Source organism: Heptranchias perlo, chromosome 30 (assembly GCF_035084215.1).
Source record: "Heptranchias perlo isolate sHepPer1 chromosome 30, sHepPer1.hap1, whole genome shotgun sequence".
Lineage (NCBI taxonomy): Eukaryota > Metazoa > Chordata > Chondrichthyes > Hexanchiformes > Hexanchidae > Heptranchias > Heptranchias perlo.
Genome location: NC_090354.1, coordinates 9,972,615 through 9,999,455, shown reverse-complemented (window position 1 = coordinate 9,999,455; position 26,841 = coordinate 9,972,615). Strand labels below are relative to the sequence as shown.

Genomic DNA, 26,841 nt, shown 5'->3' with positions numbered 1-26,841 from the left:
CGTAGTTTCTCCGCTCCAGGGAAGGACTGGACGACTGTTGGTTGTGTCCTGTGTTTGTCTTCTGAGGAGGTCTATGCGATTTTTCGCTGAGGTCCATCGAAACTGTCGATCGACGAGTCGAGCGTCATATCCCGTTCTTACAAGGGCGTCTTTCAGTCTGAGCAGATCCTGTGTATTCGCTGGGCCTGTCCATTGGGGATGGCCTCTTTGACGTGGTTAGGGTGGAAGCTGGAGAAGTGGAGCATCGTGAGGTTGTCCGTGGGCTTGCGGTAGAGTGAGGTGCTGAGGTGCCCGTCTTTGATGGAGATTCGTGTATCCAAGAATGAAACCGATTCTGAGGAGTAGTCCATGGTGAGTTTGATGGTGGGATGGAACTTGTTGATGTTATCGTGTAGTCTCTTCAGTGATTCTTCGCCGTGGGTCCATAGGAAGAAAATGTCGTCGATGTATCTGGTGTATAGCGTTGGTTGGAGGTCCTGTGCACTGAAGAAGTCGTGCTCGAACTTGTGCATGAAAATGTTGGCGTATTGGGGTGCGAATTTCATCCCCATGGCTGTTCCGTGTGTTTGGGTAAAGAACTGGTTATTGAAGGTGAAGACATTGTGATCCAGGATGAAGCGGATGAGTTGTAGGATGGCGTCTGGAGATTGGCTGTTGTTGGTGTTGAGTACTGAGGCTGTTGTAGCGATGCCGTCATCGTGGGGGATACTGGTGTAGAGTGCCGAGACGTCTATCGTGGTGAGAAGTGTTCCTGGTTCAACTGGTCCGTGGGTGCTGAGTTTTTGTAGGAAGTCTGTAGTGTCGCGACAGAAGCTGGGGGTTCCCTGTACGATGGGTTTCAGGATGCCCTCAACGTATCCAGAGAGGTTCTCACACAGGGTTCCGTTGCCTGATACGATAGGACGTCCAGGTGTGTTGGCTTTGTGTATCTTTGGGAGGCGGTAGAAGTCTCCCACACGGGAAGTACGTGGGATGAGAGTGTGTAGGATGCTTTGAAGGTCTGGATTGAAGGTCTTGATCAGTTTGTTGAGCTTGTGGGTGTGTTCTTTGGTCAGATCTGCGGGTAACCGTCTGTAGTGTTCCTGGTTGTCCAGTTGTCGGTATGCTTCTTTGCAATAGTCCGTTCTGTTCTGTATGACGATGGCTCCTCCTTTGTCCGCTGGTTTGATGACGATATTGCGGTTGGTCTTGAGAGCGTTGATGGCGATGCGTTGTGCTCGGGTGACATTCTGGACTGTCCTGTGAGTGCGGCTGATGAATCTGGCGTTGACGCATCTCCTGACAGCTTGAGCATACATGTCCAGCTTAGGGCATGTCCCTGTTGGTGGGGGGGGGTCTAATTTGACTCTTCTTCGGTTGCTGTACCGCGGATCCCTCTGTCTGCTGTTCCAGATCGTTGATTGTCTCATTGCGTTCGCTGCTGATATCTTGGGATTTGTGGAAGAATTCCCGGAGCCTCATTCTCCTGATGAATTCCTCTGTGTGTGTCTCTCTCTCTCTCCCTGTCTTTCTGATTTGACCCCTTGTGACCCCACCTCAGTATTCTTGGATGTAATGTTTCCCTGACTAACCTGTCTGAACACCATTCACTCCTTTGATTGCTGTGATTATCTCTCTGCAGAGGTGTGATAAAGGGCAGTTAGAAAGATTATCTGTAATCACCAGGCATTGTTCTCTGACTATATATGCTGTGCCTTTATGCAACTCTTCACTCACCTGACAAAGGAGCAAAGCTCCGAAAGCTTGTGATTTCAAATAAACCTGTTGGACTATAACCTGGTGTTGTGCAACTCCTTACATTTGTCCACCCCAGTCCATCACCAGCATCTCCACATCAGTGTGTGTGGTCTGTGAGTTGTGAGTGGGCGGCTTGCAACAGTGGTAATGTGTAAGGGTGAGAGGAAGCATCTGATTGGGAGAGTTGAGTACTGATGGAAAGAGTTTGTTGGTATGTGGGTGATGGGGAATGTAGTGCGTGGAGCAGTGGATGCCTCTCGTGGCCTCTAGTGCATCAGCAGAGAACCTTGGTGCAGCTGGTAGAAGATGCCACTTGACAGTTGACCTCACTCACCTTGACCACTCATGTCAAAACATTGAACTTCTTCCTGCACTGCATCCATGTTCATGATGCTGTGCGCCTGGCATTGACTTCGTCCTTCGCTGCCTCCCACTGCCTTCTGGGTATATGTCTGGAGGGCCTCTTGCCCCCTCTCCCCCCTCCTCTGGATATAGGATGTCCCTCCTTCTGTCCACCTGTTGCACCAAGGCCTCTAGTGCATCAGCAGAGAACCTTGGTGCACGCACTCTCGCAAGCCTGGTACCAACGCAGATCGGCAGATTGGTGAGGTCTGGTATGCAGATTGGAGGATGTGGGATTTAGTAGTGCGCAATGTTTTAACATAACTCATCAGTGTGTAAACATAAGGACGCGACCTGCATCTGTGTTTTACGTGTGCGATGTCTGATCTCTGTTCAGACTCCGCGCAGACAGCAGTCTGTTATTTTCAGCAAATAACAGGTACCAGCTACCTTTAAGAGATTTTTAAGAGACAGCCTGCCTTTAAAAGATTGGAGCTCCCCCTGCTGGTGGAAAGTGCAAATTGCATGGAATCCTCATCGAACACTGATTTCCAACGCAGATTGCAGGTAAGTTCTCAGGCCTGACGTAAGTCTCGTCCTGCCTGCACAGGGGCCATTGGGCACGGGGTAATAGCGGATCGTGCTACCCCCGCCCAATAATAGGCCCTATCCAATTTTTCCCCCAAAGTGTCATCTGCAGGAAAGATAAATGGCTGTGCAGCGTTGCCTTGACATTCAAGGTCCATCCACAATGAACCCGCTGTGAAGGCAACTTCGTTGTAACTTCAGGCCTGATTCGGTGGCAAGGCGGGACTCATATTACCGGAATCGTTCTATAGCAAAGAGACAAAAGCATGTGCCTAACAGTGACACCACTGTGTATGATCACAACGGGTGTGACAGTGATCATAACCCACAAATTGTACAAGTGTGTGTGCTTCTAATAGGCAAGAAAACACGAGAGTGTCTATGTGAACGCGTGCAAACCGCCTTCAAGAAAAAGATACTGCGAGGGCATGAGTGTAACAGTAGGCGTGTGAGACTGCACACAACATAAGATGGCATAACTAGCATTAGTTTGGATCTAACGTGTGAACCAGAGGCATATGTGTTTATCACCAACAGGGACATGTGTAAAAAGGGTGTTTGCCTTGAATTGAGCTTCAAATCCTGTCCATCATTAAGATTACCTATTTCCACTTCTGTCCATAACTCACAGCAAATGCCCCTAAAACCCTCAGCCGTGTCTTTGTCACCTCCAGGCTCAACTTCTCCAACACTCTTCTTCCTGGTCTCTCAAGCTCTAATATACATAAACTCTTAACTCGTCCAAAATTCTATCACCTGTACCTTATCCTGCAGTAAATGCTCAGTGACCTCAACTGGCTCTCTATTCTCCAACACGTTGATTTCAAAATCCTCATCCCCTTTTACAAATCCCACCATTCCTGCTCCTTCTCACATCAGCAGCCTCCTCCATTCCAAGTGACACTTTTCCAACTCTGGCCCATTGTGTGTTCCTCTCACCACTCAACAATTTATGGCAGGGCCTTCAGTTATCACACCCCTTGTGCTCTGGAATTCTCTTCCTAAATCTTTGGTACCTCTCACCTCACCTACAAAACCTATCTTTCAAACACATCTTCAGTGACTTCCTGTAACTCCTCCTAACTCTTACTCAGTGTTTGACACTTTGTAAAGCACCTTAAGACATTTCACTACATTAAAGCTATTATTATAAGTGAAAGTTGTTGGCTTAATTCACTCTCCAGCATATTTTACCTTTTACTGGCTCAGTTTCTGTTTCTTTTTTCACTTGTGTGGTTTACTACATTCCAAAGTAAACTAGATTATGGAACCTGCCATCTCCCCAAGGACAGGCGCCATGAATTTACAAGCAGGTGCCAACCTACATAAACTTCTCACACTCGAGACTCCTCAACCACCACTGTGCTGGATAAACAAGAGCTGCTTTCAACACTAGCACAACCAAAACCATTCTACTTGGCTCCCACTACAATTTCCATATTTTAACCCGCGGCTCCATCCTTCTCCCCGGCAGCTCATTCAGATTAAGCCTGACAATGCACAACTTTGGTATCCTATTTAACCCTGAGTTGAGTTTCAAACCCCACATATTTGGAACCACCATGGCCGCTTAATTCCACCTCCGTAACATTGCCCACCTCTACCTGTACCTCACCCTCACTGCCGCTATCAAGACTTGCTATCAAGACCTTTGTCACCTTCAGACTGGACTACTCCCAACATTCTCCATGCTGGTCTCCAGATTTCTGCCGTCACAAATTGCAACTTGTCCAAAACCCCATTGCCCATATCCTATCCACACTAAGTCCCACTCCTCTTTTACCCCTGTCCTCACAAAACTTCACAGGCTCCCAATGCATCAGTCCTCATCCTCAAGTCTGTCCATGGTCTTTACAAATGTAATATTTCCTCATGTAGCCTCAGGAAGCTGGTGGCCTCATCTGGGAAGGCAGCTTCCACTGTGATCTTTTAGACATACCATTTCAAATTATTTTTAAGCCCCTGACTGGTTTGCAGTGTGGTAGAAAGTCATACAGGGTTTAATCAATGGTCTATGCTGAGTTAACTGATGGCAGCCAGAATGAAGGTAAAGGCACTACAATTGGCTTCATTGCCCTTGCTCCAGGGACAGAAATTTCAGCTCCTAGGTCCTAAACAGTAATCTGTGCTGAAAAATGCACCTATGTGAATTTTGGGTAACAGGATAAGTTGGGTCACTATGCCTTCCACAGTCAAATAGCTTGCCAATGCTCACTGTCCAGGCTCGAACATGAAGAATGGCCACTTGGGCAAGGTATTAAGCAGTTGTTGGAACCTGCAGAACTTTACTTGAGCAGGAGTCCATGCATTCAGAAAGGGAGGAAGTAAAATTGGAACAAAAATGTTTCAATTAGTTTTTGTTCAGACAAATCCTCAAGGTTAAAATGATTTCAGATCCTCATTCTGGAGTATTCCATTAAAGAAGTGTAGAGGAGTACTTTCAATATAAAATGTAACAGTACGTTGGAACACTGCTTATAACCAGAACTATGTAAAACAAAGTTGAATACTGAAGAGATGTGTACAAGCAGGCTTTGTTCCTCATTCCGAAACATACTGTCATTCATCAAGTGCAATCTTTTGAGTTATGGCTACTTAATGTTGAGCAGATGCAGAGCTGAGGGTAGGAGTAATGGCCCCTGTTAAAGGAAAGTAATTCCAGGTTTATTCATTTGCAAATCCCTCTGAATGGAGCCATGCCCTCTTCCAATGTCCCAAATACTGGCACCATCCCCTAAAGTTACAAGATGTAATGCAGCAGTTAAAGAATTCCATGGACTATTTAAGCATTTGTGTTTACAGAAATATTAATTCCAATAACAAATAAAGATAGGAGCGTGCGTCCTAAAATTTTCACCATTCAACTTAGTGACCTAGGCTTCAATCCATTTTCGAGCAAGGTGATGTTGAAGGCATCAGCAGGGATGCTACAATTGGCTTCAGCAATGGAGAGGTTTCCATTACTGATCGCTGCCCAGTGAAATGGAGGTATGTGGACAGGACTGGCTCACTCCGATTCCCTCCGTAGCCTGCCAACACTCACCGTCTCGGTTCACACATGAAAACTGGCCACATGGGTAAGGTGCATGCACCAATGGAATGATGCTCCAGTGCAAGCCACTGCCTGGAGCAGAGGAAGAAATGTTCTACCCTCTGTGGTGCTGCCTACCCTCTCTGTGCCTCTTCACAGGGGTGCAGCTAAGATCAGCAAATCAAACTAGGGATTCCCCACTGCCATGCGACACAAATTGGTGCTCCATAACCCAGCATCACTACACTACTTTCTAATTAGAAGGTCTCCACCTAAGAGTGAGTAGTTATTGTTTAAGTGGAATTGGGATACTGGGTGGACCAGACAACTCTCCTCTCTTCTCTGAGTTCATGTTCAGCTCAGACAAAGAGGATGGAGTTCACTCTCGTTTAATAATGTACTGATCCAGGATTCTCACTCCCAATTGCTCTCCAGAAGTGCCTGCTGAAAAGTGCATGTGTGTAGACATCGCATGGACAGGATCGTCCTTGGCCGTAATGGCCAACATTCACACATGCAATCAAAACAGAAAATGCTGGAAAACACTCAGCAGGTTAGGCAACCTCTGTGGAGAGAGAAAACGGAGCTAATCTTTCATCAGAACTGGAAGAAGTTTTTAGGCAAGTACAGAGCCAGGGGAAAGGCGGGAGAACAAATGGGAAGGAGTGATTAAAAGGGATGATGGTGCAAGGCAAAAGGGGGTGGTAATGGGACAAGTAAAGAAACAAAAGATGGGTCCAGAGGAGGTGTAAATGGTAACAACAGAACCATTACCAGCACCTGCTGTCTGAGAAAATGGAAGCAGTGGTTATGATCTGATACTTGCTTAAAACTGTTAAATCTCTACTTCTTCCAGTTTTGATGAAAGATCGTCGACCTGAAACATTAACTCTGTTTCTCTCTCCACAGAGGTTGCCTGACCTGCTGAGTGTTTCCAGCATTTTCTGTTCTTATTTCAGATTTCCAGCATCCGCAGTATTTCGCTTTTGATTCCCACGTGCAAAACTGCCACGTGGGCGAGGGTGCCAGAGGTGTCTTTAAAGTCATGGCTTCAGGAGCAGAAACTCAGAATCCCTGTCAGAAAATGTAGGAGTGGGAGCTCCCGACCGGCTCAGTGAGTAAAACAGGAGGGTGGAGATCGGAAGGGGACTGTAAATGATAACAAGACGCACTGTAAACGGCAAGTGTCACAAAGCAGTAAATATTTATTGTGTTATTGCTGTCTGAAACCGGACAATCACAGTACGACATACACTTACAGTGAGAGAAACTAAAAAAAACAAGACACACAAAGCAAAAGAACACTGTAATTCCTGAATCTGTGTGTAAAAAAAAACTGTCACTAACTGCTCCATTGCTGGTTCAGCAAAGGTCAGTATACACAGAAATAACTTCAAAATACTCCAAAAAAAACTCTTCAAAAGTTACACAAACAAGTAAAAAAAAGACATGAATTTTTTTTTTAATTAGAAAAAAATGAATAAATACTTTTGTACCTGAATGAATTAAAAAAGAAACCTAATTCATTACGCTTTTAAAAATGTCTAGTCACTAAGTGAAGGTTCATGAGTTGCGGTTTGATGTTACGTCAGACTCCTCTTTGTAATTGTCTTCATCATCTGCAACAAGAGAAAAAAAAAACAACAAATTAGAAGGCAAGAAACAAGAAAAGGCCATTCGGCCCATGCAGTCCGTTCCTACCACAGGCCATGTAAAACCTACGCCATCACAGACTCAAAGTTCTGTAATAATTACTCTCTGATCCCCAAAACGTAATCAAGCAAAACCTCAAAATGTTCACCACCTTCAAATCTCCACTCTTCTCCCCTGGCCTGCTTTTCTCCACATGCAACATTCCCTCTTTCCCTGCAGTTCCATGGAGTCCTGGATCATCTCCGTCTATAACCACTAATCCCATTCCTCACCCCACGCTAGCTCTGTAATCTCCTACATCCAGGCTCGCATTCTCCTCTCTTCCGACATTGGTCTACGGTGCACTTATTCCCCCTGGTCTTTGACCACCATGGCCTCGCACTGTGGAATTTTATTCCTAAACCTCTCCACATTGCTACATCTCGCCCATCTTGAAAAAGGCTCCTCAAAACCTTCATCCATGTCTTTGGTCCCCCAACTCCTACTCGGTATCTGTCCCCAACTTTGTAAAAACGCCCTAGGATCTTTCACTGCATCGAAGCTGCCACAGAAGTGCAAGCTGTTGTCGTAACGTTCAGCGTTAAAATTTACATTTTGCAAATGCTATATCTAGCTCTTTCAGTGTTCAAGGTAAAGAACAACTTCCTCCTCTCCTCCCTCCCCCCACACCGACCCCGAACCACCAGCGACTGACTTCTGAGATAAAACAGGAGCACCAAAAGTGAAAAATCCTCATGAATCATTTTAGTTCAAGGAGAAGGCAATGGTGCAGGTTAAGATTTGTCCTTTCCTGCACCTTAGCGTACGTAACAACAGAGTAATCAGCAAAAGACTGAAACTGTCGCAAATCTGAAACAAAAACAGAAGGTGCAGAAATTCCAGCGTTTTCTGTTTCTCCTTCAAAAGTAGTTCATGGACTGTGAAGCACTTTGAGATTTCCCGAGGATGTTATAAGGCGCTATATAAATGCAATTCCGTTCTTTCTTACCCTCTTACATGGTTTAAAGTGGTTTTTATTTTTAATTCTCTTATTCATTCCCCAACAAATTGCTATCACCCCAAGTAATAGATGCTGAAATTTTCAAAAATGAGGAAACAAAGGGACGACAGATTTTTAAAAAGTATTTGAAGCACTTGTACAGCCTCAGAGCCAGCCATTTAGTTAAAGTCGACTTGCAACAGTGACATTGGCCAAGGATACATGTCGATTACTGATACATTCGTGTCAATGCCAAGTAACATGTGTGCTCCATGGAGATCCCCCTCGTTAGTGTCACTGGAACAAGTCAGTTTCACATCCTCATTAGCAGAAGCCCTTCAAATCCTGGTATTCTGTACTTTGGGCCTTGATCCTTTTACTAGGCTTCTCAGTGAAAAGATAAACGATAATTTTGCAGGATGGCAACACTTCGAACACATACAGAATTAGCTATATAAAACCACTTGGGAAGTTCGCTCGCAACACACTGGTGTCCTGCGTCTCGCCCACGAAACTCAGCTTCCAGGTCCCAGTCACAACTGACATTCAAACAAGAATCCTGGGGCAGGTTTACCGATCCAACGGGAGAGGGATGGAGGGAGAGAAAACCTACTGGACAGCAATACCTTCCTAGATCACCCACGCAGAATTTTGTGGAGAACCTGGTATTACCAGTGTCAGTGGAGATGGAGCAGCCCCCTTTCTCAAAATAGGAGGTCGCAAAGATGCATTATCAGGTCCAATCTTAGGCTCTTTGAGCTGAACACGGTCTACTGGCTTGGCCCATACTAACCCAAATGTTAAAGTGACTGACATCCCTTGGACTTGAACTTGTTACCTTATAGTTGAGAGTCAAATGCTAACCCATTTAAACATTGGGTGAAAAGCATTATTCTTTTGGACTTCTGGATGAAATTTCCAATGACTACTGGTCAATATTATTCTTATCCATACATCCCTCCACACATGACATCTTTAATGGGCCACCCTGGGTCTTTACTTACATTTTCCATGAAGATTTATTCCTTCTCTAACCTCAGCTTCTCCCTGAGCTGGGACGGCTGAGAGTGAATCAGAAGTTTACTCATCCCAGTATGCCATCTGCTAACACGCCCCAGCCAGAGTCAGATGGTTGAAACCCATCGCATGCACATTAACTCCTTGTCCTGGTGTTCTCCCAGTTGGTAAAGGCACTGCCCAATATAGCACACAGACCAGAGGTGTTAGATTTAATTTCCAGCTTGTGCCGCATTGGATGATTTTAGTGGGATCTCAATCTCTTGAGTTGAGGGGGGAGGAAAGCAGCCAGCATCTTACTGCCGATCTCCATCCAGTGACTCCTGCTGGAAAGTCCACATGGATAAACATTGGGGAGAACAGGATTGGGCTTGGTTGTAAGTGGCAACATTCGCTCCCTGGGTTCACAAGTGAAGAACGGCTACTGGTGAATGGAGTCATATCCCAGCATGGATCAGCACCTTCAGGAGAGGAAGAGAGAAAGTTGCAAAAAAAAAAAAAATCATTCTGATATGTGAACCACTGGCTACCAAGTTGTGAAACAAGTCCCTCAAACACTTCTCATACAAGACATCTGACCGTGCATTTATATTACATTACCTTGGAACAAGGAAAGAACACAGACTTACAGTACACAGATCTTTGTGGCGTATAAAAAGTTTATTTACCAGAAAAAGCCTCCTGTTTGATTCTGGGGCTGTTCCTCTCCCCCTCCTCGGTACTGGGTGAGGCGTGCTGCTGTGCCACCCGCAGGCCCTCGTCAATCAACGCCAGCTGAATCATCTGCTTGGTTTTGCTCTGGCTCGGTCTGAATGTGCTGGGAATGTCTGAGGGGCACGGAGATGGTGCTAGACTGGAGTTTGAAGTCATGTCCTCAGACACATCTGTATCAGAAGGACAACTTTAGAAAAATGACTACTGCAATACTTTGCATTAATGTTTGACTACAAAGCAAATGCCATTTGGTTTTCCTACTTTACTAACCATTCTCATATAATGATCATTTGCTCTCCTATTGAAACACTTATGGTGGATGGGATTTGAGGGTTGTACATATTTATGCTACGTATATATGGGTATGTTTGTATGTGCTTATGGAACTAGGTGTGTAGTTAGGTGTGTGTGTGTGTAGGAACATATGTCTTACTGTAGATTAATACTGATTGCAGTTGAGCACTATATCAGTAAACTATTTACAGAAGTGAAGAAGTGTTTCTATACCACAAGTTCAAGGCCATTGCTGTACAATTAAGGCAATACCTTATTTAGCAGATGTTTGAGATCCCACATGCTTACATCTCTTTCCTTTTGATGCCATTCCTTGACCTGCCTGACTGCAGGTGTGAGTAGCCCGTACCAGCATTCAGTACCGTTCTTTTTCATTCTCTCTCTCCGGAGAAAAAAGCACGCTCAGCGAAAGAAAGCAAGCAACTCTGTTAGAGGCTAAAGTGTCCCAGCCTGCACACCACCAGCAAAAGGGCCCCCATCAGCTACAGGGGGAGCAAAGCAAGAGGGACAGCAAGCATGACTGAACCTGGGACCAGAAACCGTCAATGGCTGCAGAGTGGAGTTGAGGCACAGAGGAGAAACAGGGTAGGATGGGGAATAGGAGGGAGATGCATTTGGGTGGCAGGAAGAATGCAGCAGAGACGGTTTGGAGGGGCTACACTCCTCTCCGGTCAATGCCCTGCCCAATCCAAGCTCTGATCTTCTTGCAAGAGTGTAGGTGTAAGGTCCTGTAAATCCAAGGATGTCAAAGTGAATATTGACTGGTTTTCAGTTATAAGGGTTACCACGATAGCCCCAAAGTGCAGTCAATGTGTGAGTTGATATGTGTGTGAGCACAGTGCAGTGATGACTGGAAATTCACGGGATGCTGATATTGATTTATGAGCAGCACTTCAGTTCTTTAGAATCATAGAATGATACAGCACAGAAGGAGGCCATTCGGCCCATCAAGCCTGTGCCAGCTCTTTGAAAGAGCTATCCAATTAGTCCCACTCCCCAGCTCTTTCCCCGTAACCCTGCAAATTTTTAGCTTTCAAGTATTTATCCAATTCCCTTTTGAAAGTTATTAGTGAATCTGCTTCCACCGCCCTTTCAGGCAGCGTATTCCAGATCATAACAACTCGCTGCATAAAAAAAATTTCTCCTCATCTCCCCTCTGGTTCTTTTGTCAATTACCTTAAATCTGTGTCCTCTGATTACTGCCCCTTATGTCACTGGAAAAGGTTTCTCCTTATTTTCTCGATCAAAACCCTTCATGATTTTGAACGCCTCCATTAAATCTCCCCTTAACCTTCTCTGCTCTAAAGGAGAACAACCCCAGCTTCTCTAATCTCGCCACATAACTGAAGTCCCGCATCCCTGGTACCATTCTAATGAATCTCCTTTGCACCCTCTCCAAGGCCTTGACATCCTCCCTCAGGTGTGGTGCCCAGAACTGAACATAATACTCCAGCTGGGGCCTAACCATTGATTTATAAAGGTTTAGCATAACTTCCTTGCTTTTGTACTCTATGCCTCTATTAATAAAACCAAGGATCCTGTATGCTTTTTTAACAGCCTTCTCAACTTGTCCTGCTACCGTCAAAGATTTGTGTACATACACTCCCAGGTCTCTCTGTTCCTGCACTCCCTTTAAAATTGTACCATTTAGTTTATATTGCCTCTCCTCACTTAGCCCTCTAGTGGCATTAGAGCAGTGTTAGTATTTATTAAAAAGCAAGTTAGTCCCATCGAGTGGCTGGGATCGAGTAGCAATTCACTGTTTTATAGGCTTACGTCTGCTTTTATATTCACTGGTACAAACGGCAATGCCATAAGCGATCCAATGCTCCATGGTGCAAAATCATCCTTTTTTCTGGCCCCTCCATTTCTCCTCCAGCCTTGTCTAAAGGTGTTGACTCATGCAGGGGTATGTTCCACCTTTGGTACCTTGCCCAAATGCCTATTCTCCAAATACATGGCTGGATAGTGAGCACTGACAGGTTGTTCAATGTTGCTGGTCCGATTCTCTCCTCCCCCAGTACCCGTGCACGTGATTTTTCCAGCAGAGGTCTCTGGATAGCGATCAGAAGCGGGGAACCCTGCCCCAATTATTCTCCTCCCATAGCCCAGGAGCAGTGAAGCCAGTGGCGGCGTCCCCTCCTGCCGTGCTGGCTGAGATCTGCTGAGTCAGCACAGGCCAGGGACAGAAGCAGAGACCTGCCTGGTCTGTAGGCTCAGTTCCACACTGGGTGAAGCCTCAAAAGTCCGTTTTTATTAAATGGTGCCACATGATCAAAGAGCTGCCATGTGCCTACATTAAAAACTTTTAAGGGGAAGCTAGATAAGTACATGAGGGAGAAAGGAATAGAGGGATATGTTGATAGGGTGAGATGAAGCAGGATGGGAGGAGGCTCCTGTGGAGCATAAACACTGGCATAGATCAGTTGGGCCGAATGGCCTGTTTCTGAGCTGTAATTTCTATGTAATAAGGTACCCTTCCAGGATATTGTGGTTAACCAGCAGCAGCCAAAGCGTAATGCGACAGCTAGCACTCATAAGCCCCAGGTCATTCCTTCCAACATCAGTTCATTTTTTTAAAGCATATACAATAAGCAATTTTGATGCTGTTCTGGCTTTATGTCCTGTTACAGTCAAATCCCTCTCTGTTTTTACATAATACAAGTAGTGCCTGCTATATGTCGTGGTCCAGGCTATCAGGGACTGAGAGCCATGAGAAAACCCCGAAGGATACAAACCGTTTGGTGTTGTTGAATTTGCTTTGTGCAACCAAGTCCCTGTTCATTCAGAGCGGCCGCAGCTTATAACATGGATCACAGCAATCTGTCAGAGTTGCTCAGGTTTTGCGATAGCATTTAAAAATAAAACATCACAACTTGTACATTTCTCAGACCCCTATTTGGTCACTACAGTTTCATTATTGAGGTGTGAAGGTCTGTGTTAATGAATGCAGCCACTGAGTGGTGTAGTAGATGAGTCTCTGGGCTGTCACTTCTGGGACTGTGGTTTGCGTCCAGTCCACAGTAACGGGATTGAAAGTCTCCTCCGTCTGTTGGTTACGTGAAATGAGATTGGGCATTCTCAATTCAGTTCCTGGCAGGCATGGGCCTACAACACCAAATTGCCCTGATAATAATATTCGAAGAAGAGCAAGGGAGTTCTCCTGGTATCCTGGCCAACATTTATCCCTCAACCAACACCTAAAACAGATGATCTGGTCATTACCTCATTGCTGTTTGTGGGACCTTGCTGTGCGCAAATTGGCTGCCCCGTTTCCTACATTACAACAGTGACTACACTTCAAAAGTACTTCATTGGCTGTAAAGCGCCTTGGGACATCCTGAGGTCGTGAAAGGCGCTATATAAATGCAAGTCTTTCTTTAATTTGGCACTAGTTGGCACACATTAGCAAGTTCACTCATGGCTGGTGTGGAATAACGTCACACGATGTCTCCTGAGGTTGGGGGCTAAGGCACATTGTTCAAGCAGGATACAGAGAGTCTAACCATTACCACACCTGACCTTGGAGTGCTTGATGCGGACACTGGCCCCCTGAAATGCAAAGTGTTCCATTCCCTAGCACTAAGTTCTCTCATCTTGAGGAGCACAAAATACACCAAAAAACAAAATACAAAATGCACTCACCATAATACGAACAAAACTACAAAATCTCTACTGTTAGATCGATTACAACAGCAAAGGAGAGATGGATCAATTTGTTCTGAATGGCCTAAAGGAAACACTCCTTCCAATATCGTACAGGTGGGCACCAGCTCATGAATCAGCAACCACCATCAGACCGCCTGCTTCTGGTGAGGATGTTCCCAAGGATGGGTGAAACTAGAACTAGGGGGCATAATCTTAGAATAAGGGGCTGCTCTTTCAAAACTGAGATGAGGAGAAACTTCTTCACTCAGAGGGTAGTAGGTCTGTGGAATTTGCTGCCCCAGGAAGCTGTGGAAGCTACATCATTGAATAAGTTTAAAACAGAAATAGACAGTTTCCTAGAAGTAAAGGGAATTAGGGGTTACGGGGAGCGGGCAGGAAATTGGACATGAATTTAGATTTGAGGTTAGGATCAGATCAGCCATGATCTTATTGAATGGCGGAGCAGGCTCAAAGGGCCGATTGGCCTACTCCTGCTCCTATTTCTTATGTTCTTATGTTTTTGCAGGGGTCGTCATCTCCTACATTAGTAACTGTTCCTCCTTTCAATTTGGCCTCTTGGACTTGGGACTTTCTGTGAGTGTCTCAGCTGCTCAGTCAGCTGGTTAAGGTAATGAGCAGCTGAGCCATTCAAGGAATGTCCACGGCTCGATCCCCGCTCTGTGCTGTTAGCCAACCTCTACCGGAGGGGCACCATGGGGCTCTTGTAGTCGACCTCATTGCCTTTGGGTTAGAGAAGGGGAAAATCAGACAATCTTAATCGCTATCCAGCGACTCCACCCGCCCTCTCCCCCAGCTGAACATATGCAAGTGCGGAAGAAAAGAGATAGCAAGATGGTGATGCCCTCCACAGTCAAATAGCCAGCCAACACCCACTGACAAGGTTTAGAGGAGGAGGGATGAGGGCAGTTCTTTAGGTGACTGCTGGTAATGCCCTCCACAGTCAAAGAGCCAGCCAACACCCACTGACAAGATTTAGAGGAGGAGGAATGAGGGCAGTTCTTTAGGTGACTGCTGGTGATGCCCTCCACAGTCAAATAGCCAGCCAACACCCACTGAGGAGGTTTAGAGGAGGAGGAATGAGGGAGATTCTTTAGGTGACTGGTCCTCATGGAACCATCCTCCAGCAAGGATTAATGCTGGGGATCGGCAGATGAGAAAATTAGCAGGGATGAAAATAAATGAATGAATTGCTCCGTTCCATTGGTAAAACCGCTGACAGAAGAAAATGATCTGTTTTTCTCTTCTTGTCCGACCCTCTGACCCATGCCGTGCCCACATGTCTTGAGCATAATCAAGATAATCATCTTCGTAGCAGAAAGAATCCAACAGTTCAGTGTCCAACAGCAACCTTTCAGGTGGCCAACAAAAAAAAATACTCTTCCAAGTTGCCTCAACGGCAGCAACATTCAGCATAAAGTGAACAGCTTTGCTGAATCACAACCACACAGGACAGGCCAGATGGACCAGTGGGTCGTCATCTTCATATGTTCCTATATTTTGCCGCCAATGTGACTCCATCGTTGGCTAATAACTATTTTGACCTGCTGGGCAACGAGTCACTAAAAATAAACCCTTTAGCGCAAGGCACTTTCAGAATAAGTAGATTTTTTTGGTGTATAGTGCCTTCAAAATCAGCCTTCCGTTCATTTCAAACGACTGAACAAAGTAGAATTGGTGAGACTGTAAAATCTCATCAGACATTTCCGAGGCTTCAGTTACGCCTCCACTTCCCCGTCGATTTGAAGAGTGTCTGGGAATGTTTGGAGGCAAAAAGTGGGCGTCGAGCTCAGCGGTTCAGGTCGGCCCATCTGACTCCCGAACGCACTGAAGTGAGAGTTGTGAAGCCAGTTTGAATAGGCCGTGTCACAACACTTCCAATTCACACCGCTGCACAGCTACATTTAAAGAGTCACTGCAACATTGCACTTTAAAGATACCCAAGCAGTTTATTTTCAATTCCTTTAAGGAAGCTCCCACCTGCACTCTCCCAATATTAAAAAATAGCCACCCAGGGGACAAGGCTTTCTGCGCACGCGTGAGTATCCATGCACAGAGCTCCACTGTTGCTGAGCTCAGCTTGAGGTGCAGGCCGCAGTATAACTAAGGGCTGCTGTCTGAACGTTATACTCTACAGTCTGGTTTCAGTGGTATAATTGATGCCTTAATTGTCATAGAGCTGCAGCAGTAGAATATAGGATTCCAAACCACAAGGTAATGAGTTTGAATCCGTACTTCAACTGACCTTTGAACTCAATTAACCTGATAAATGATTGAGTTTTGCCAGTTCTCAATGGTACCACTGGGTGGGGCAATGCATAGTGAGTGGAAATGTACAGGCGAAAAGATTGAAAAGTTACTCTTTTTAAACTTTTAATCCACACAATAACCACTGCATGACCTTCCGTCAAGAAAGAAAGCCATGAGAGATCAGATAAAAGAGGAAGGAGGCACAAACCACAAAGGACTGCAGTGGGTCAGATACTGGCCAGGGTTCAATACTTCTGCACTCGCCAGCCTTCGATTTTACATCTGTTCAAATGACTGGTGGAAAATCGCGGGTTGTCAAGTGTGTCAGTGGAAAACCCCAGGTTACTCCATAAATCTTCTCCCCCGAGAGTGCTGGCTTTCCTAATGGGGTACAGTTCCGGGGGACGGCTGGCATTCCAGGGCCTAGCCCAGGTGGTCATTATTCGTATGAGGTCGGACACTCAGTGGGAAATGTGATGAACGCGCGCCCCCAGGACAGATCCTGAACCGGAGGGAGTGCCTATTGGGCAATAGCGCTTAGTCTCCGTGTAATTTTCTATCCGTTAAAATGCACAGATGGAAAACTGTGGGGGCCACATCTTCCCAATATTTCCTCCCGGTGGGCGAGGCTCCGCACCAGGAGCGCCCATTCATAAAATTTACCTTTGAGTGCTCACTGGACATTCAACTGTGAAGGGCATCATAGCCCAATCCTGTCCTCACCAGACATTCACACCAGCGGGTCTTGCTGGATAGCAATCAGGAGCAGGAACCCTGAGCAACTTTCCCTCCCTAATCAGGTACCCAAACAATAGCTTCACCTCTAAGCTATTAAAAGAGCCACCCCACCCCCCACCCCATGTCCAAACCCACCCCCACTCCCCCCCCACCACATTCAAAATTCAACCTTTGACCCTCCAGTCCAATGCTCAACCAACTGAATAAACACAAATGATTTTCTTTCATAAAAAGGATTTATTTTCCTTTCTGTTGTCTTCCTACATCACAAGTCACACCAGCCAAGAGGCCAATATTGGTGGACAAGCTCCCTGAGCTGTCGTTCGACTAGGAGGCACACAACAGCAATGTGCAGCGCTGTCCCTGATTTTCCCTTCCTCTCCCTGGGAAATGGCTAGCTCGTGCTTATTTGGGTTCGAGCCCCACTCTAGAAACTTGAGCGCATAACCTAATGTGGCACCTCAGTGCGGTACTGAGGTGAGTGCTGCACTGCCGGAGGAGCCGTCTTTCAGATCAGACATTAAACCGAGGCCCCGTCTGCCCTCTCATGTGGATGTAAAAGATCCCATGGCGCTTTTCAAAGAACAGCTGGGGTGGTCTCTCCGTGTCCTGGCTAACATCTGTCCTTCAACCAACATCACTAAAAACAGATTATCTGGTCACTTATTGCTGCCCTGCGCAATGTGGCTGCCACATTTCCTTTCATTACAACTGTGACTACACTTCAAAAGTACCTCACTTACTTTGAAAGGTGTTATATAATTGCAAGTGCTTTCTGTTCTTAGCGCCTTCCACAACAGTACAGCTTAGAAGGATGTTTCACTCTGTGAGACATTACAGGCCACAGGCCTGCTTTTCCCATCAAACCGTGGTAGAGCACACTAGAGCTCCAGCACCCTGCCGCCCTGAGCTAAAGTGTTGTTTTCTTTGTGTTTTGGAAGTATTCTGCCACAGTGTTCGAAGGACTTAGGGTGGCATCAAGCGACGGAGTGATTAACTCACCGTCGCCGCTTCCTTCTGACATCCCGCCGTCCTCCTCTTCCGGGTGATGCATCCCGAGCAGGGAGAGGCTGCGAGCCTTCGCCGAGAAATACTTGTCCGAACGCTTCTGCTTCTTGATGAGGTCGTTCTGCTCCTGCATCAGGGAGAGCTGTTCTGTGGTGACCTTCTCCAGCTCCAGCTGAGAGGTGCCCCGGGAAATAACAAAACAAAAAGAGAACGAGACAGGGGAGTTAGACAGAAATAACCAGACTGAAGACAGAGCGGATAGAGGTACGGATGAGCCCGAACCATGGAATGGTACAGCAGTATCACTGGCGTTCATTAAGGGTATGAGCAGCTTGTTGCTGCTACAGCAACAGACAGCCAAAGCAGGGCCACTGACAATGGTGATTTCGTTAAATAACTTAAATTGGGAAACTGAGGTGAAGGGCCCAGGCCCAGGCCCAGACCGTAGGGCACAAACAAGGTTCTAACAGTAAAAAAGACAAGGAAGTGATGGTTAGGTGACATTAAACTTGGGTTTCAACAGATTTTAAATGAACTAGTGCATCTCCCGTAATGTTGCCCATGCGAAGTCAGAGCAAAGCAACTTTCCCTCAGAATGCATTAGTGCACGCAGAGGGTTGTAATGATCTGGAATGCACTGCCTGAAAGGGTGGTGGAAGCAGATTCAATAAGAACTTTCAAAAGGGAATTAGGAACATAGGAACAGGACTAAGCCATTCAGCCCCTCGTGCCTGCTCCGCCATTTGATAAGATCATGGCTGATCTGTGATCTAACTCCATATACCCGCCTTTGGCCCATATCCCTTAATACCTTTGGTTGCCAAAAAGCTATCTATCTCAGATTTAAATTTAGCAATTGAGCTAGTATCAATTGCCGTTTGCGGAAGAGAGTTCCAAACTTCTACCACCCTTTGTGTGTAGAAATGTTTTCTTATCTCGCTCCTGAAAGGTCTGGCTCTAATTTTTTAGACTGTGCCCCCTACTCCTAGAATCCCCAACCAGCGGAAATAGTTTCTCTCTATCCACCATATCTATTCCCCTTAATATCTTATAAACTTCGATCAGATCACCCCTTAACCTTCGAAACTCTAGAGAATACAACCCCAATTTGTGTAATCTCTCCTCGTAACTTAACCCTTGAAGTCCGGGTATCATTCTAGTAAACCTACGCTGCACTCCCTCCAAGGTCAATATGTCCTTCCGAAGGCGCGGTGCCCAGAACTGCTCACAGTACTCCAGGTGCGGTCTAACCAGGGTTTTGTATAGCTGCAGCATAACTTCTGCCCCCTTGTACTCTAGTCCTCTAGATATAAAGGCCAGCATTCCATTAGCCTTATTCTTTATTTTCTGGACCTGTTCATGACACTTCAATGATCCATGTACCTGTACCCCTAGGTCCCTTTGGACATCTACTGTTTTTAACTTTTTACCATTTAGAAAGTACCCTGTTCTATCCTTTTATAATCCAAAGTGGATGACCTCACATTTGTCTTTATTGAATTCCATTTGCCACAATTTTGCCCATTCACCTAATCTATCAATATCGCTTTGTAATTTTATGTTTTCATCTACACTGCTTACAATGCCACCAATCTTTGTGTCATCGGCAAACTTAGACATGAGACTTTCTATGCCTTCATCTAAGTCGTTAATAAATATTGGATAAATACTTGAAGGGAAAAAATTTGCAGAGCTATGGGGAAAGAGCAGGGGAGTGGGACTAATTAGATAGCTCTTTCAAAGAGCCGGCACAGGCACGACGGGCCGAATGGCCTCCATCTGTGCTGTAACATACGATGATACTATGATGCTGTAGGTATAGGTGTGGGGATCTGCAGCTGCTGGAGCATAAGAAGCTCCACCTAGTGGCAGAAGTGTGCAGCTTCTGGAATGACTGTGTGACGGGCAGTTTTATTATAGGAACATCCTATCGAAACACCACTTAGAAGTAGGGCAGAATGGTGATGCCCAAATAAGGATTGTGTGATTATACATAAGTGTCACCTCCATGGTAGCACTCTCGCTGGGGACCTGAGCACGTGGTCTAAGGTGACACTTCCGTGCGGTACTGAGGGAGTGCCGCACTGCAGGAGGCGCAATCTTTCGTTAAACCGAGGCCCCTCCCGCCCCCTGAGGTGGATGTAAAAGATCCCACGCCACTACTTGAAAAGGAGCAGGGGAATTCTCCCCGTGTCCTGGCCAACCAGCATCATTAAAAGTACTTCATTGGCCGTAAAGCGCTTAGGGAGATCATGAAAGGAGCTGTGTAATTTCTTTCTTTATATACATAACAAACTTAATCTATTACAGATTAGCTTCCACACTTAGTGGATCTTTAGCAGGGCCGCTGATGACAGTGACTAAATAAGTTAAATTCCATTGTTGTTTGATGGGATTCCAGGATTTCTAGGTTATTTTTGAGGATAAAGTTCCTTGATTCCGTCCATTTTTCCACGAAAACTGTAAATCTCTGGCCTTGATTTTACAATCACAGTAGGAGAAGATTTCTTTGGTGTAGTACGGATAGTGAAATTGTGAACCCGTTTATAAAGAAAGGGCTTGCTATTTTATTGCACGTTTCACACGGGGAAAGCCTTCCCCCTTTGGCGTGCACTCCTGCTGCACAAGTATCAGTTGTAAATGGAAAATTAGTCCGACAGACCCACATTTTGTAATTTACTTTAGTGATTTAGTTCTTGGCGGTGGGGCCCTATCTGGGGAGAATGTTGGAGGGTGGGGGAGAGGCAGTGGTAGCCAGCCAAGACTCACAGGAAAGCCTCAATGTATCTGGGAATCACAAGAACATAAAATTCCCAAGTGTTTTGATGTGACTAAGAAGAAAAGGACATTTTTGCTTTCCTTTCCTCCGTTTGTATCTCTGTCCCCCCTCCTCCCCCTCACCCCCTCTCTGTAGGTCACACCACCAGACGACAAAGTATTTTTAGGTCATCGGTCCATCAGCCACTGCGAAAGAGTAAATAAACCTCAAAGCCACCGGCTGTTCCCAAAGGTTTTGTGGCACACCAGAAGCATTTTTTTTTAAAAACAGCACCATAGGATAAAAGCTCACCTGAAGTTCATGAACCTCAGCCACATTATGGCTAAACTCTTCGTGCACAATCTTAGATTTTAGGGTTTCCTGTTTCTGGTAAATACCAGCCAGTATGGCTTGGATCTCCAGCAATCGCTCCTGTAAGAGAGAGACAAAATACGTGAATTTGGGAATTAGGGGTTACGGAGAGCGGGCAGGAAATTGGACATGAATTTAGATTTGAGGCTAGGATGAGATCAGCCATGATCTTATTGAATGGCGGAGCAGGCTCGAGGGGCCGATTGGCCTACTCCTGCTCCTATTTCTTATGTTCTTATGTCCCCTTGGTACTTGGCAACATGCAGATCAATCTCTACAAGAGTGACGGTGCTTGTGACCAAACTTGTACAGGGTCCTGTTGGTAACGGCGAGACTGGTGGGCACATCTCCAAATGAATAACTCGCACAGAAATGAATCAGTATCTAAGCCACCTTTGTCCTGCGCTCGTATAGCCAACCAATTTCGTTTGAAGAATCGCAAAGTAGAAGCCCCCGATGGTCCAGTTGGTAAAATGGGCAACTGAGCCAAGCAGGCCATTGTGTCTGTGCCAAATTAGCTGATCTGAGCCAAGACAAAAAAGAGGGGGGGGGGAGCTACAACCCGGACCCACATCCCTGACTGAGTCCGGGGAGGGGAATAAAGGAAAAAGGTCACGGTCCCTGCTCCTGATCATTAACCGGTGACACTTGCTGAAAGGTGCTTGGGTGGGACTGGCAGGGGAGGACACGACTGGGCTTGGCTGCCGTGGGCTTTCAAGTGAGGTACAAGAGGGCAGCAAGTGCCCACAGAACATTACCCCAGCACCTCGTAATCACCCAAACTGGCAAAATGGTGCTGAGTGTAAAGTCAGAAGTATCCCCACTGAAAAAGAGAGAGGAAGTCAGCTCAAAGTGTTTATGCGCAATTTTTAAAATGGGAGGTCAAGTTGATGAAGCTGTGAATGAAGCATTAGGATCCTAGGTTTTCTAATTAGAGACACAAAGTACAAAGAGGTAATGCTAAACCCATACAAATCATTGATTAGACTTCAGTTACAATATCGTGTCCAGTTTGGGTGTCGTACTTTAAGAAGGATGCAACGGCCATGCGCAGGGTACAGAAGGAATTTACTCGGATGATACCAGAGATGAGAGGCTTTAATTCTGAGGAGGGACTACAGAAACTGAGGCTCCTTTCACTAAAACAGAGAAGGCTCAGAGGAGATATAATAGCGATGTTTAAAATTATTAGGTGTTTTGATAAGGTAAATAGGGAAAAATTCTTACCACTAGAGGGATTAATTCAAGATCATCACCAAGAAAGCTAAGGGAGAGGTTGGGAGTGCTGCACTGTCGGAGGTGCTGGCTTTGGGATGAGATGTTAAACCGAGGCCCGGTCTTGACTGTTCAAGTGTGTGTAAAAGATATATGAAGAAGAGCAGGGGAGGTCTCCCAATGTCTTGGCCGACATTCATCCCTCAACCAATACCACCAAAACAGATTGACTGGTTATCTATCTAATTTGCTGTTTATGGGATCTTGCTGTGTACAAATCAGCTGCCAGATTTGCCTGCAAAACAGCATCTGCACTTCAAAAGTAAATCACTGGCTGTGAAGCACTTTGGGACATCCTGAGGATGTGAAAGGTGCTATATAAATGAAAGTTCTTTGTTTCTTGTATGCAGCATGGGGGGAACTAAAAGAAAAAGCAAATATCTAGCTGCTAAACTAGGATGTGAGATGTTCAATCTTCCATGGCCGGGTGCAATGAGTGTTAGATTCAAAACGCTTTCCAGCATAATTCCTGCTGTTCTCAGCAGTTACACTCATGATAGTGTGTTCCAAGGACACAGCTAACACATATCCAGAGCCATACACACTGTCATTTCTTATCACCTTGGGGATTAAAGGAGAACAACTCCTCCGACTGTCCTCGGATTTCGAGGATTCTCCCTGAACCTCCTGCGTCTCTCACACTGGGACAATTTCCCCCCAGTTAGAGACTGGGGGGGGTGCGGGGAGGGGGGGATGAAATTGGTCTTCGACGAAAGTGCGAAACGGGCAATGGCGAATCGACAGCCCGACAAATTTTCTTTTCCATTTCACACCCAGTAAATGTCTGTAATGTCTAAAAATAACGTGTTGTCCCTGATCGGGGGGGCAACATACACGGAGACTCCTCCAACTCACCTACAGAAATATGCACTTGCATGCGGCATTTCGTAAATCTCCATTGGGGGGGGGGGGAAGACAACTCTGGCAGGAATTGTCCTTTTGTGGTTGCGGGGGGGGTTGGGGGTCTCTCTAGTCATGATGTTCTGGCCGTCATGGTGTGGGAAAGGCTTTATTGCTCCAGCTGGGCTTTTCCTACCCGTCAATTTCGTACGCTCGTAGGACGTCCTGTAATGGCGTTTCGAAAGTGGTGACGTCCGCCACTTAGCGTAAGCTTCCGTTTCAGGTCACAAACTTTCTAAAACAGTGAATTTACCCCAGCAGATATTCCATTTGGGATACGTGCTGTAATGAGGAGAGCATTCCAGGCTATGCTCCTGAATGATGCAGTGGAAAGGCACTTCCAACGCATGGCGCCACAGAGCAGTGGGATGAGGGACTTACCCCGCCTGTCTACCACACGGTGACTGTCAGATTTTAACCATATCAAGGGATATGGGGACAGGGCAGGGAAGTGGAGTTGAGATCGAAGATCCAGCCACAATCTTACTGAATAACAGAGGGGCCGATTGGCCTACTCCTGCTCCTATTTCTTATGTTTTTGTGTCACCAGAGTCGATGCCAAGTAAAGACTAGGCACCCCACCACAGGGACAGAGAGAATATGGGGGGAGGGGGGAAAAATAAAATAAATCGAGCAACCCAGGCCTCCCCAAAAAAACCTTGAGCTGCCTTGATGGGGGCTTGTGTGCAACTCACTCTCCCAGCTGTAGTCAGCTTCACTGAGAAAACACTGCGACACAGTAAAACTCCCAGGAACACTACTATTGGGAGATCACCTCTGCCTCTGTGATCCCAAGCAATTCAGAACAAATCCAGCTTTTTTCTCTTGCTACCGTGTAACCAGTTTTGAAGCTAGGAATCAGAGAGTATTACAGCTCAGAAGGAAGCCATTCAGCCCATTGTGCTCTCGGAAAGAGCTATCCAATTACATAGGAATTCAGCCCCTTCAGTCTATTAGATTGTGGCTGATCTGAGTAAGTCCCACCCCCCCCTGCCCTTTCCCCATTCCCCCTTAAAATGTTCTTTTCCAAATACGTATCTGCTTCCCTTTCAAAAGCTTTTCGGATTCTGCTTCCACCCTTGTTTCTGGAAGGGCAGTCCATGTCTTAACTACGCCGTGTGTAAAAACATTTCTCCCAACCTCTCCCTTCATTCTCAAATTTAAACCCTCTAAGAAGGATCTAGACAGAGCAGGTAGAGAGAAACTGTTCCCATTGGCGGAAGGGTCAAGAACCAGAGGGCATAGATTTAAGGTGAATGGCAAAAGAACCAAAGGTGACATGAGGAAAAACTTTTTTACACAGCGAGTGGATAGGATCTGGAATGCACTGCCCGAGGGGGTGGTGGAGGCAGATTCAATCATGGCCTTCAAAAGGGAACTGGATAAGTACTTAAAACTAAAAAATGTGCAGGGCTACGGGGATAGGGCGGGGCAGTGGGACTAGCTGGATTGCTCACGCATAGAGCCGGCGTGGACTCAATGGGCCGAATGGCCTTCTTCCGTGCTGTAACCTTCTATGATTCTAGTTACCAACTCACTAAACAGTGGAATTGTTTTTTCTCTATTTACCTTATCAAATCCCTTCATAATTTTGAACTCCTATATCAATCTCCTCTTAACCTTTATTCCAGTGAAAAGAGCTCCAGTTTTTCTAATCTGTCCTCATCTCTGATATCACCTTAGTAAATCTCTTTTGCATCCTCGCCATGACCTTGATATCCTTCCTAAAGTAGGACACCCAAAACTGGACATAATATTCTAAGTCAAAAGCGAAATACTGCGGATGCTGGAAATCGGAAATAAAAACAGAAAATGCCGGAGAAGCTCAGCAAGTGAGGCAGCATCTGTGGAGAGAGAAACAGAGTTAACGTTTCAGGTCGAAGACCTTTCGTCAGAACTCTATTATAAATATTATAAGTGCAGTCTACTCAAAGAGGTTTAGCATTAGCTCTTTGCGTTGTACGTTGTGCCCCTATTTATAAAATCTATGATCCCATACATTTTTTTTAAAACAGGTTTATCAACTTGTCCTCTCAATTTGTGTCTCTGAGCAGTGTAAATAAATCTTTTCCAAAATATTAATGATCGCCCGTCGTCTCCTGAAGGTTGTGGTCCATGTTTGGGATTCGGATCCGCAGGCGTCGTCAACCCTCCGGTACCTCTCACAAAGTGGCCATTCTTGATGGATAAATCTTGAAAGTGAGTGTCAGCAAGCTACAGGCGAGCCTGGTCCTGTTCTCATCCAACAGCTACGTGCATGGACTTTCCAGCAGGGGTCACTGGACAGTGACCAGGGGTTGAATTATCCACTATTGCCCCAGAGACACCAAGGCCTATACTCTAAATCAAGCAGCAAGTAACACTCACCTGTCTCTTCAGTTTCATTAATTCGGCTTGCACAGTCCGAGTGTGAACCTCATCACGCAGATACTGCCCATTGGGATCCAACCTTGGCCTTTTAGGTATTGGTGCATCTACAAACTTGGATCTAAAAAATATTAAAGATGATCCTAATCACTGTGGAAAAGATTTAACAATAACTTCCTTGTTCAGGATCTATCATATAACATATTCAGGTGATGTTATGACTTTACTGATAGCTACTAATTCTTTCTTGGAAGCCAAGAGTTGGAGGCAGAATAACTCATAGGAAGTGGTTTCACCGAGCCTGCACTCTCTTTATATTTGACCTTTCCCACGAGTGGCAAGCGTTAGCTTGGTTCAGCACTTTCACCTCCGAGTCTGAATGTCGTGGGTTCAAGCCCCATTGCCACTCAAAGGCTTGAGCACATATTCCAGGCTGGCCCTTCAATACAGGCAGTGCTGCATTGTCGGAACTGCTGTCATTTGGATGAGGTGTTAAACCAAAGAAAGAAGAAACAAAGAAAGAGCTTGCATTTATATTGCACCTTTCACAACCTCAGGACGTCCCAAAGCACTTTACAGCCAATGAAGTACTTTTTTTGAAGTGTAGTCACTGTTGTAAATTAGGAAATGCAGCACCAATTTGCACACAGCAAGGTCCCACAAACAGCAATGAGATAATGACCCGATAATTTGTTTTAGTGATGTTGGTTGAGGGATAAATATTAGCCAGGACCAGTGATCATAATTCCATTAGTTTTAAGATAGCTATGGAGAATGATAGGTCTGGCCCAAAAGTTAAAATTCTAAATTGGGGAAAGGCCAATTTTGATGGTATTAGACAGGAACTTTCAGAAGTTGATTGGGAGAGTCTGTTGGCAGGCAAAGGGACGTCTGGTAAGTGGGAGGCTTTCAAAAGTGTGTTAACCAGGGTTCAGGGTAAGCACATTCCTTATAAAGTGAAGGGCAAGGCTGGTAGAAGTAGGGAACCTTGGATGACTCGGGAGATTGAGGCCCTAGTCAGAAAGAAGAAGGAGGCATATGACATGCATAGGCAGCTGGGATCAAGTGGATCCCTTGAAGAGTATAGAGATTGCCGGAGTAGAGTTAAGAGAGAAATCAGGAGGGCAAAAAGGGGACATGAGATTGCTTTGG

At 45.7% G+C, this 26,841-nt stretch overlaps 1 protein-coding gene across 2 annotated transcripts in view; it reads right to left on the bottom strand.

Moving 5' to 3' along the window:
* Nucleotides 1–6,883: 6,883 nt before the first annotated feature.
* The window catches only part of LOC137299891 (NGFI-A-binding protein 1-like), a 53,455-nt gene continuing 33,497 nt past the window's right edge, over nucleotides 6,884–26,841 (bottom strand). For both annotated transcript variants that reach the window (XM_067968869.1, XM_067968870.1), the window contains exons 4-8: nucleotides 25,690–25,810; nucleotides 21,088–21,207; nucleotides 18,012–18,189; nucleotides 10,016–10,231; nucleotides 6,884–7,317 (exon numbers count right to left, since the gene is read on the bottom strand). In XM_067968869.1, coding sequence (XP_067824970.1) covers nucleotides 7,262–7,317; nucleotides 10,016–10,231; nucleotides 18,012–18,189; nucleotides 21,088–21,207; nucleotides 25,690–25,810 — 691 coding nt within the window. In that variant the 3' untranslated portion in view covers nucleotides 6,884–7,261. The remainder of the gene's footprint in view (nucleotides 7,318–10,015; nucleotides 10,232–18,011; nucleotides 18,190–21,087; nucleotides 21,208–25,689; nucleotides 25,811–26,841) is intronic.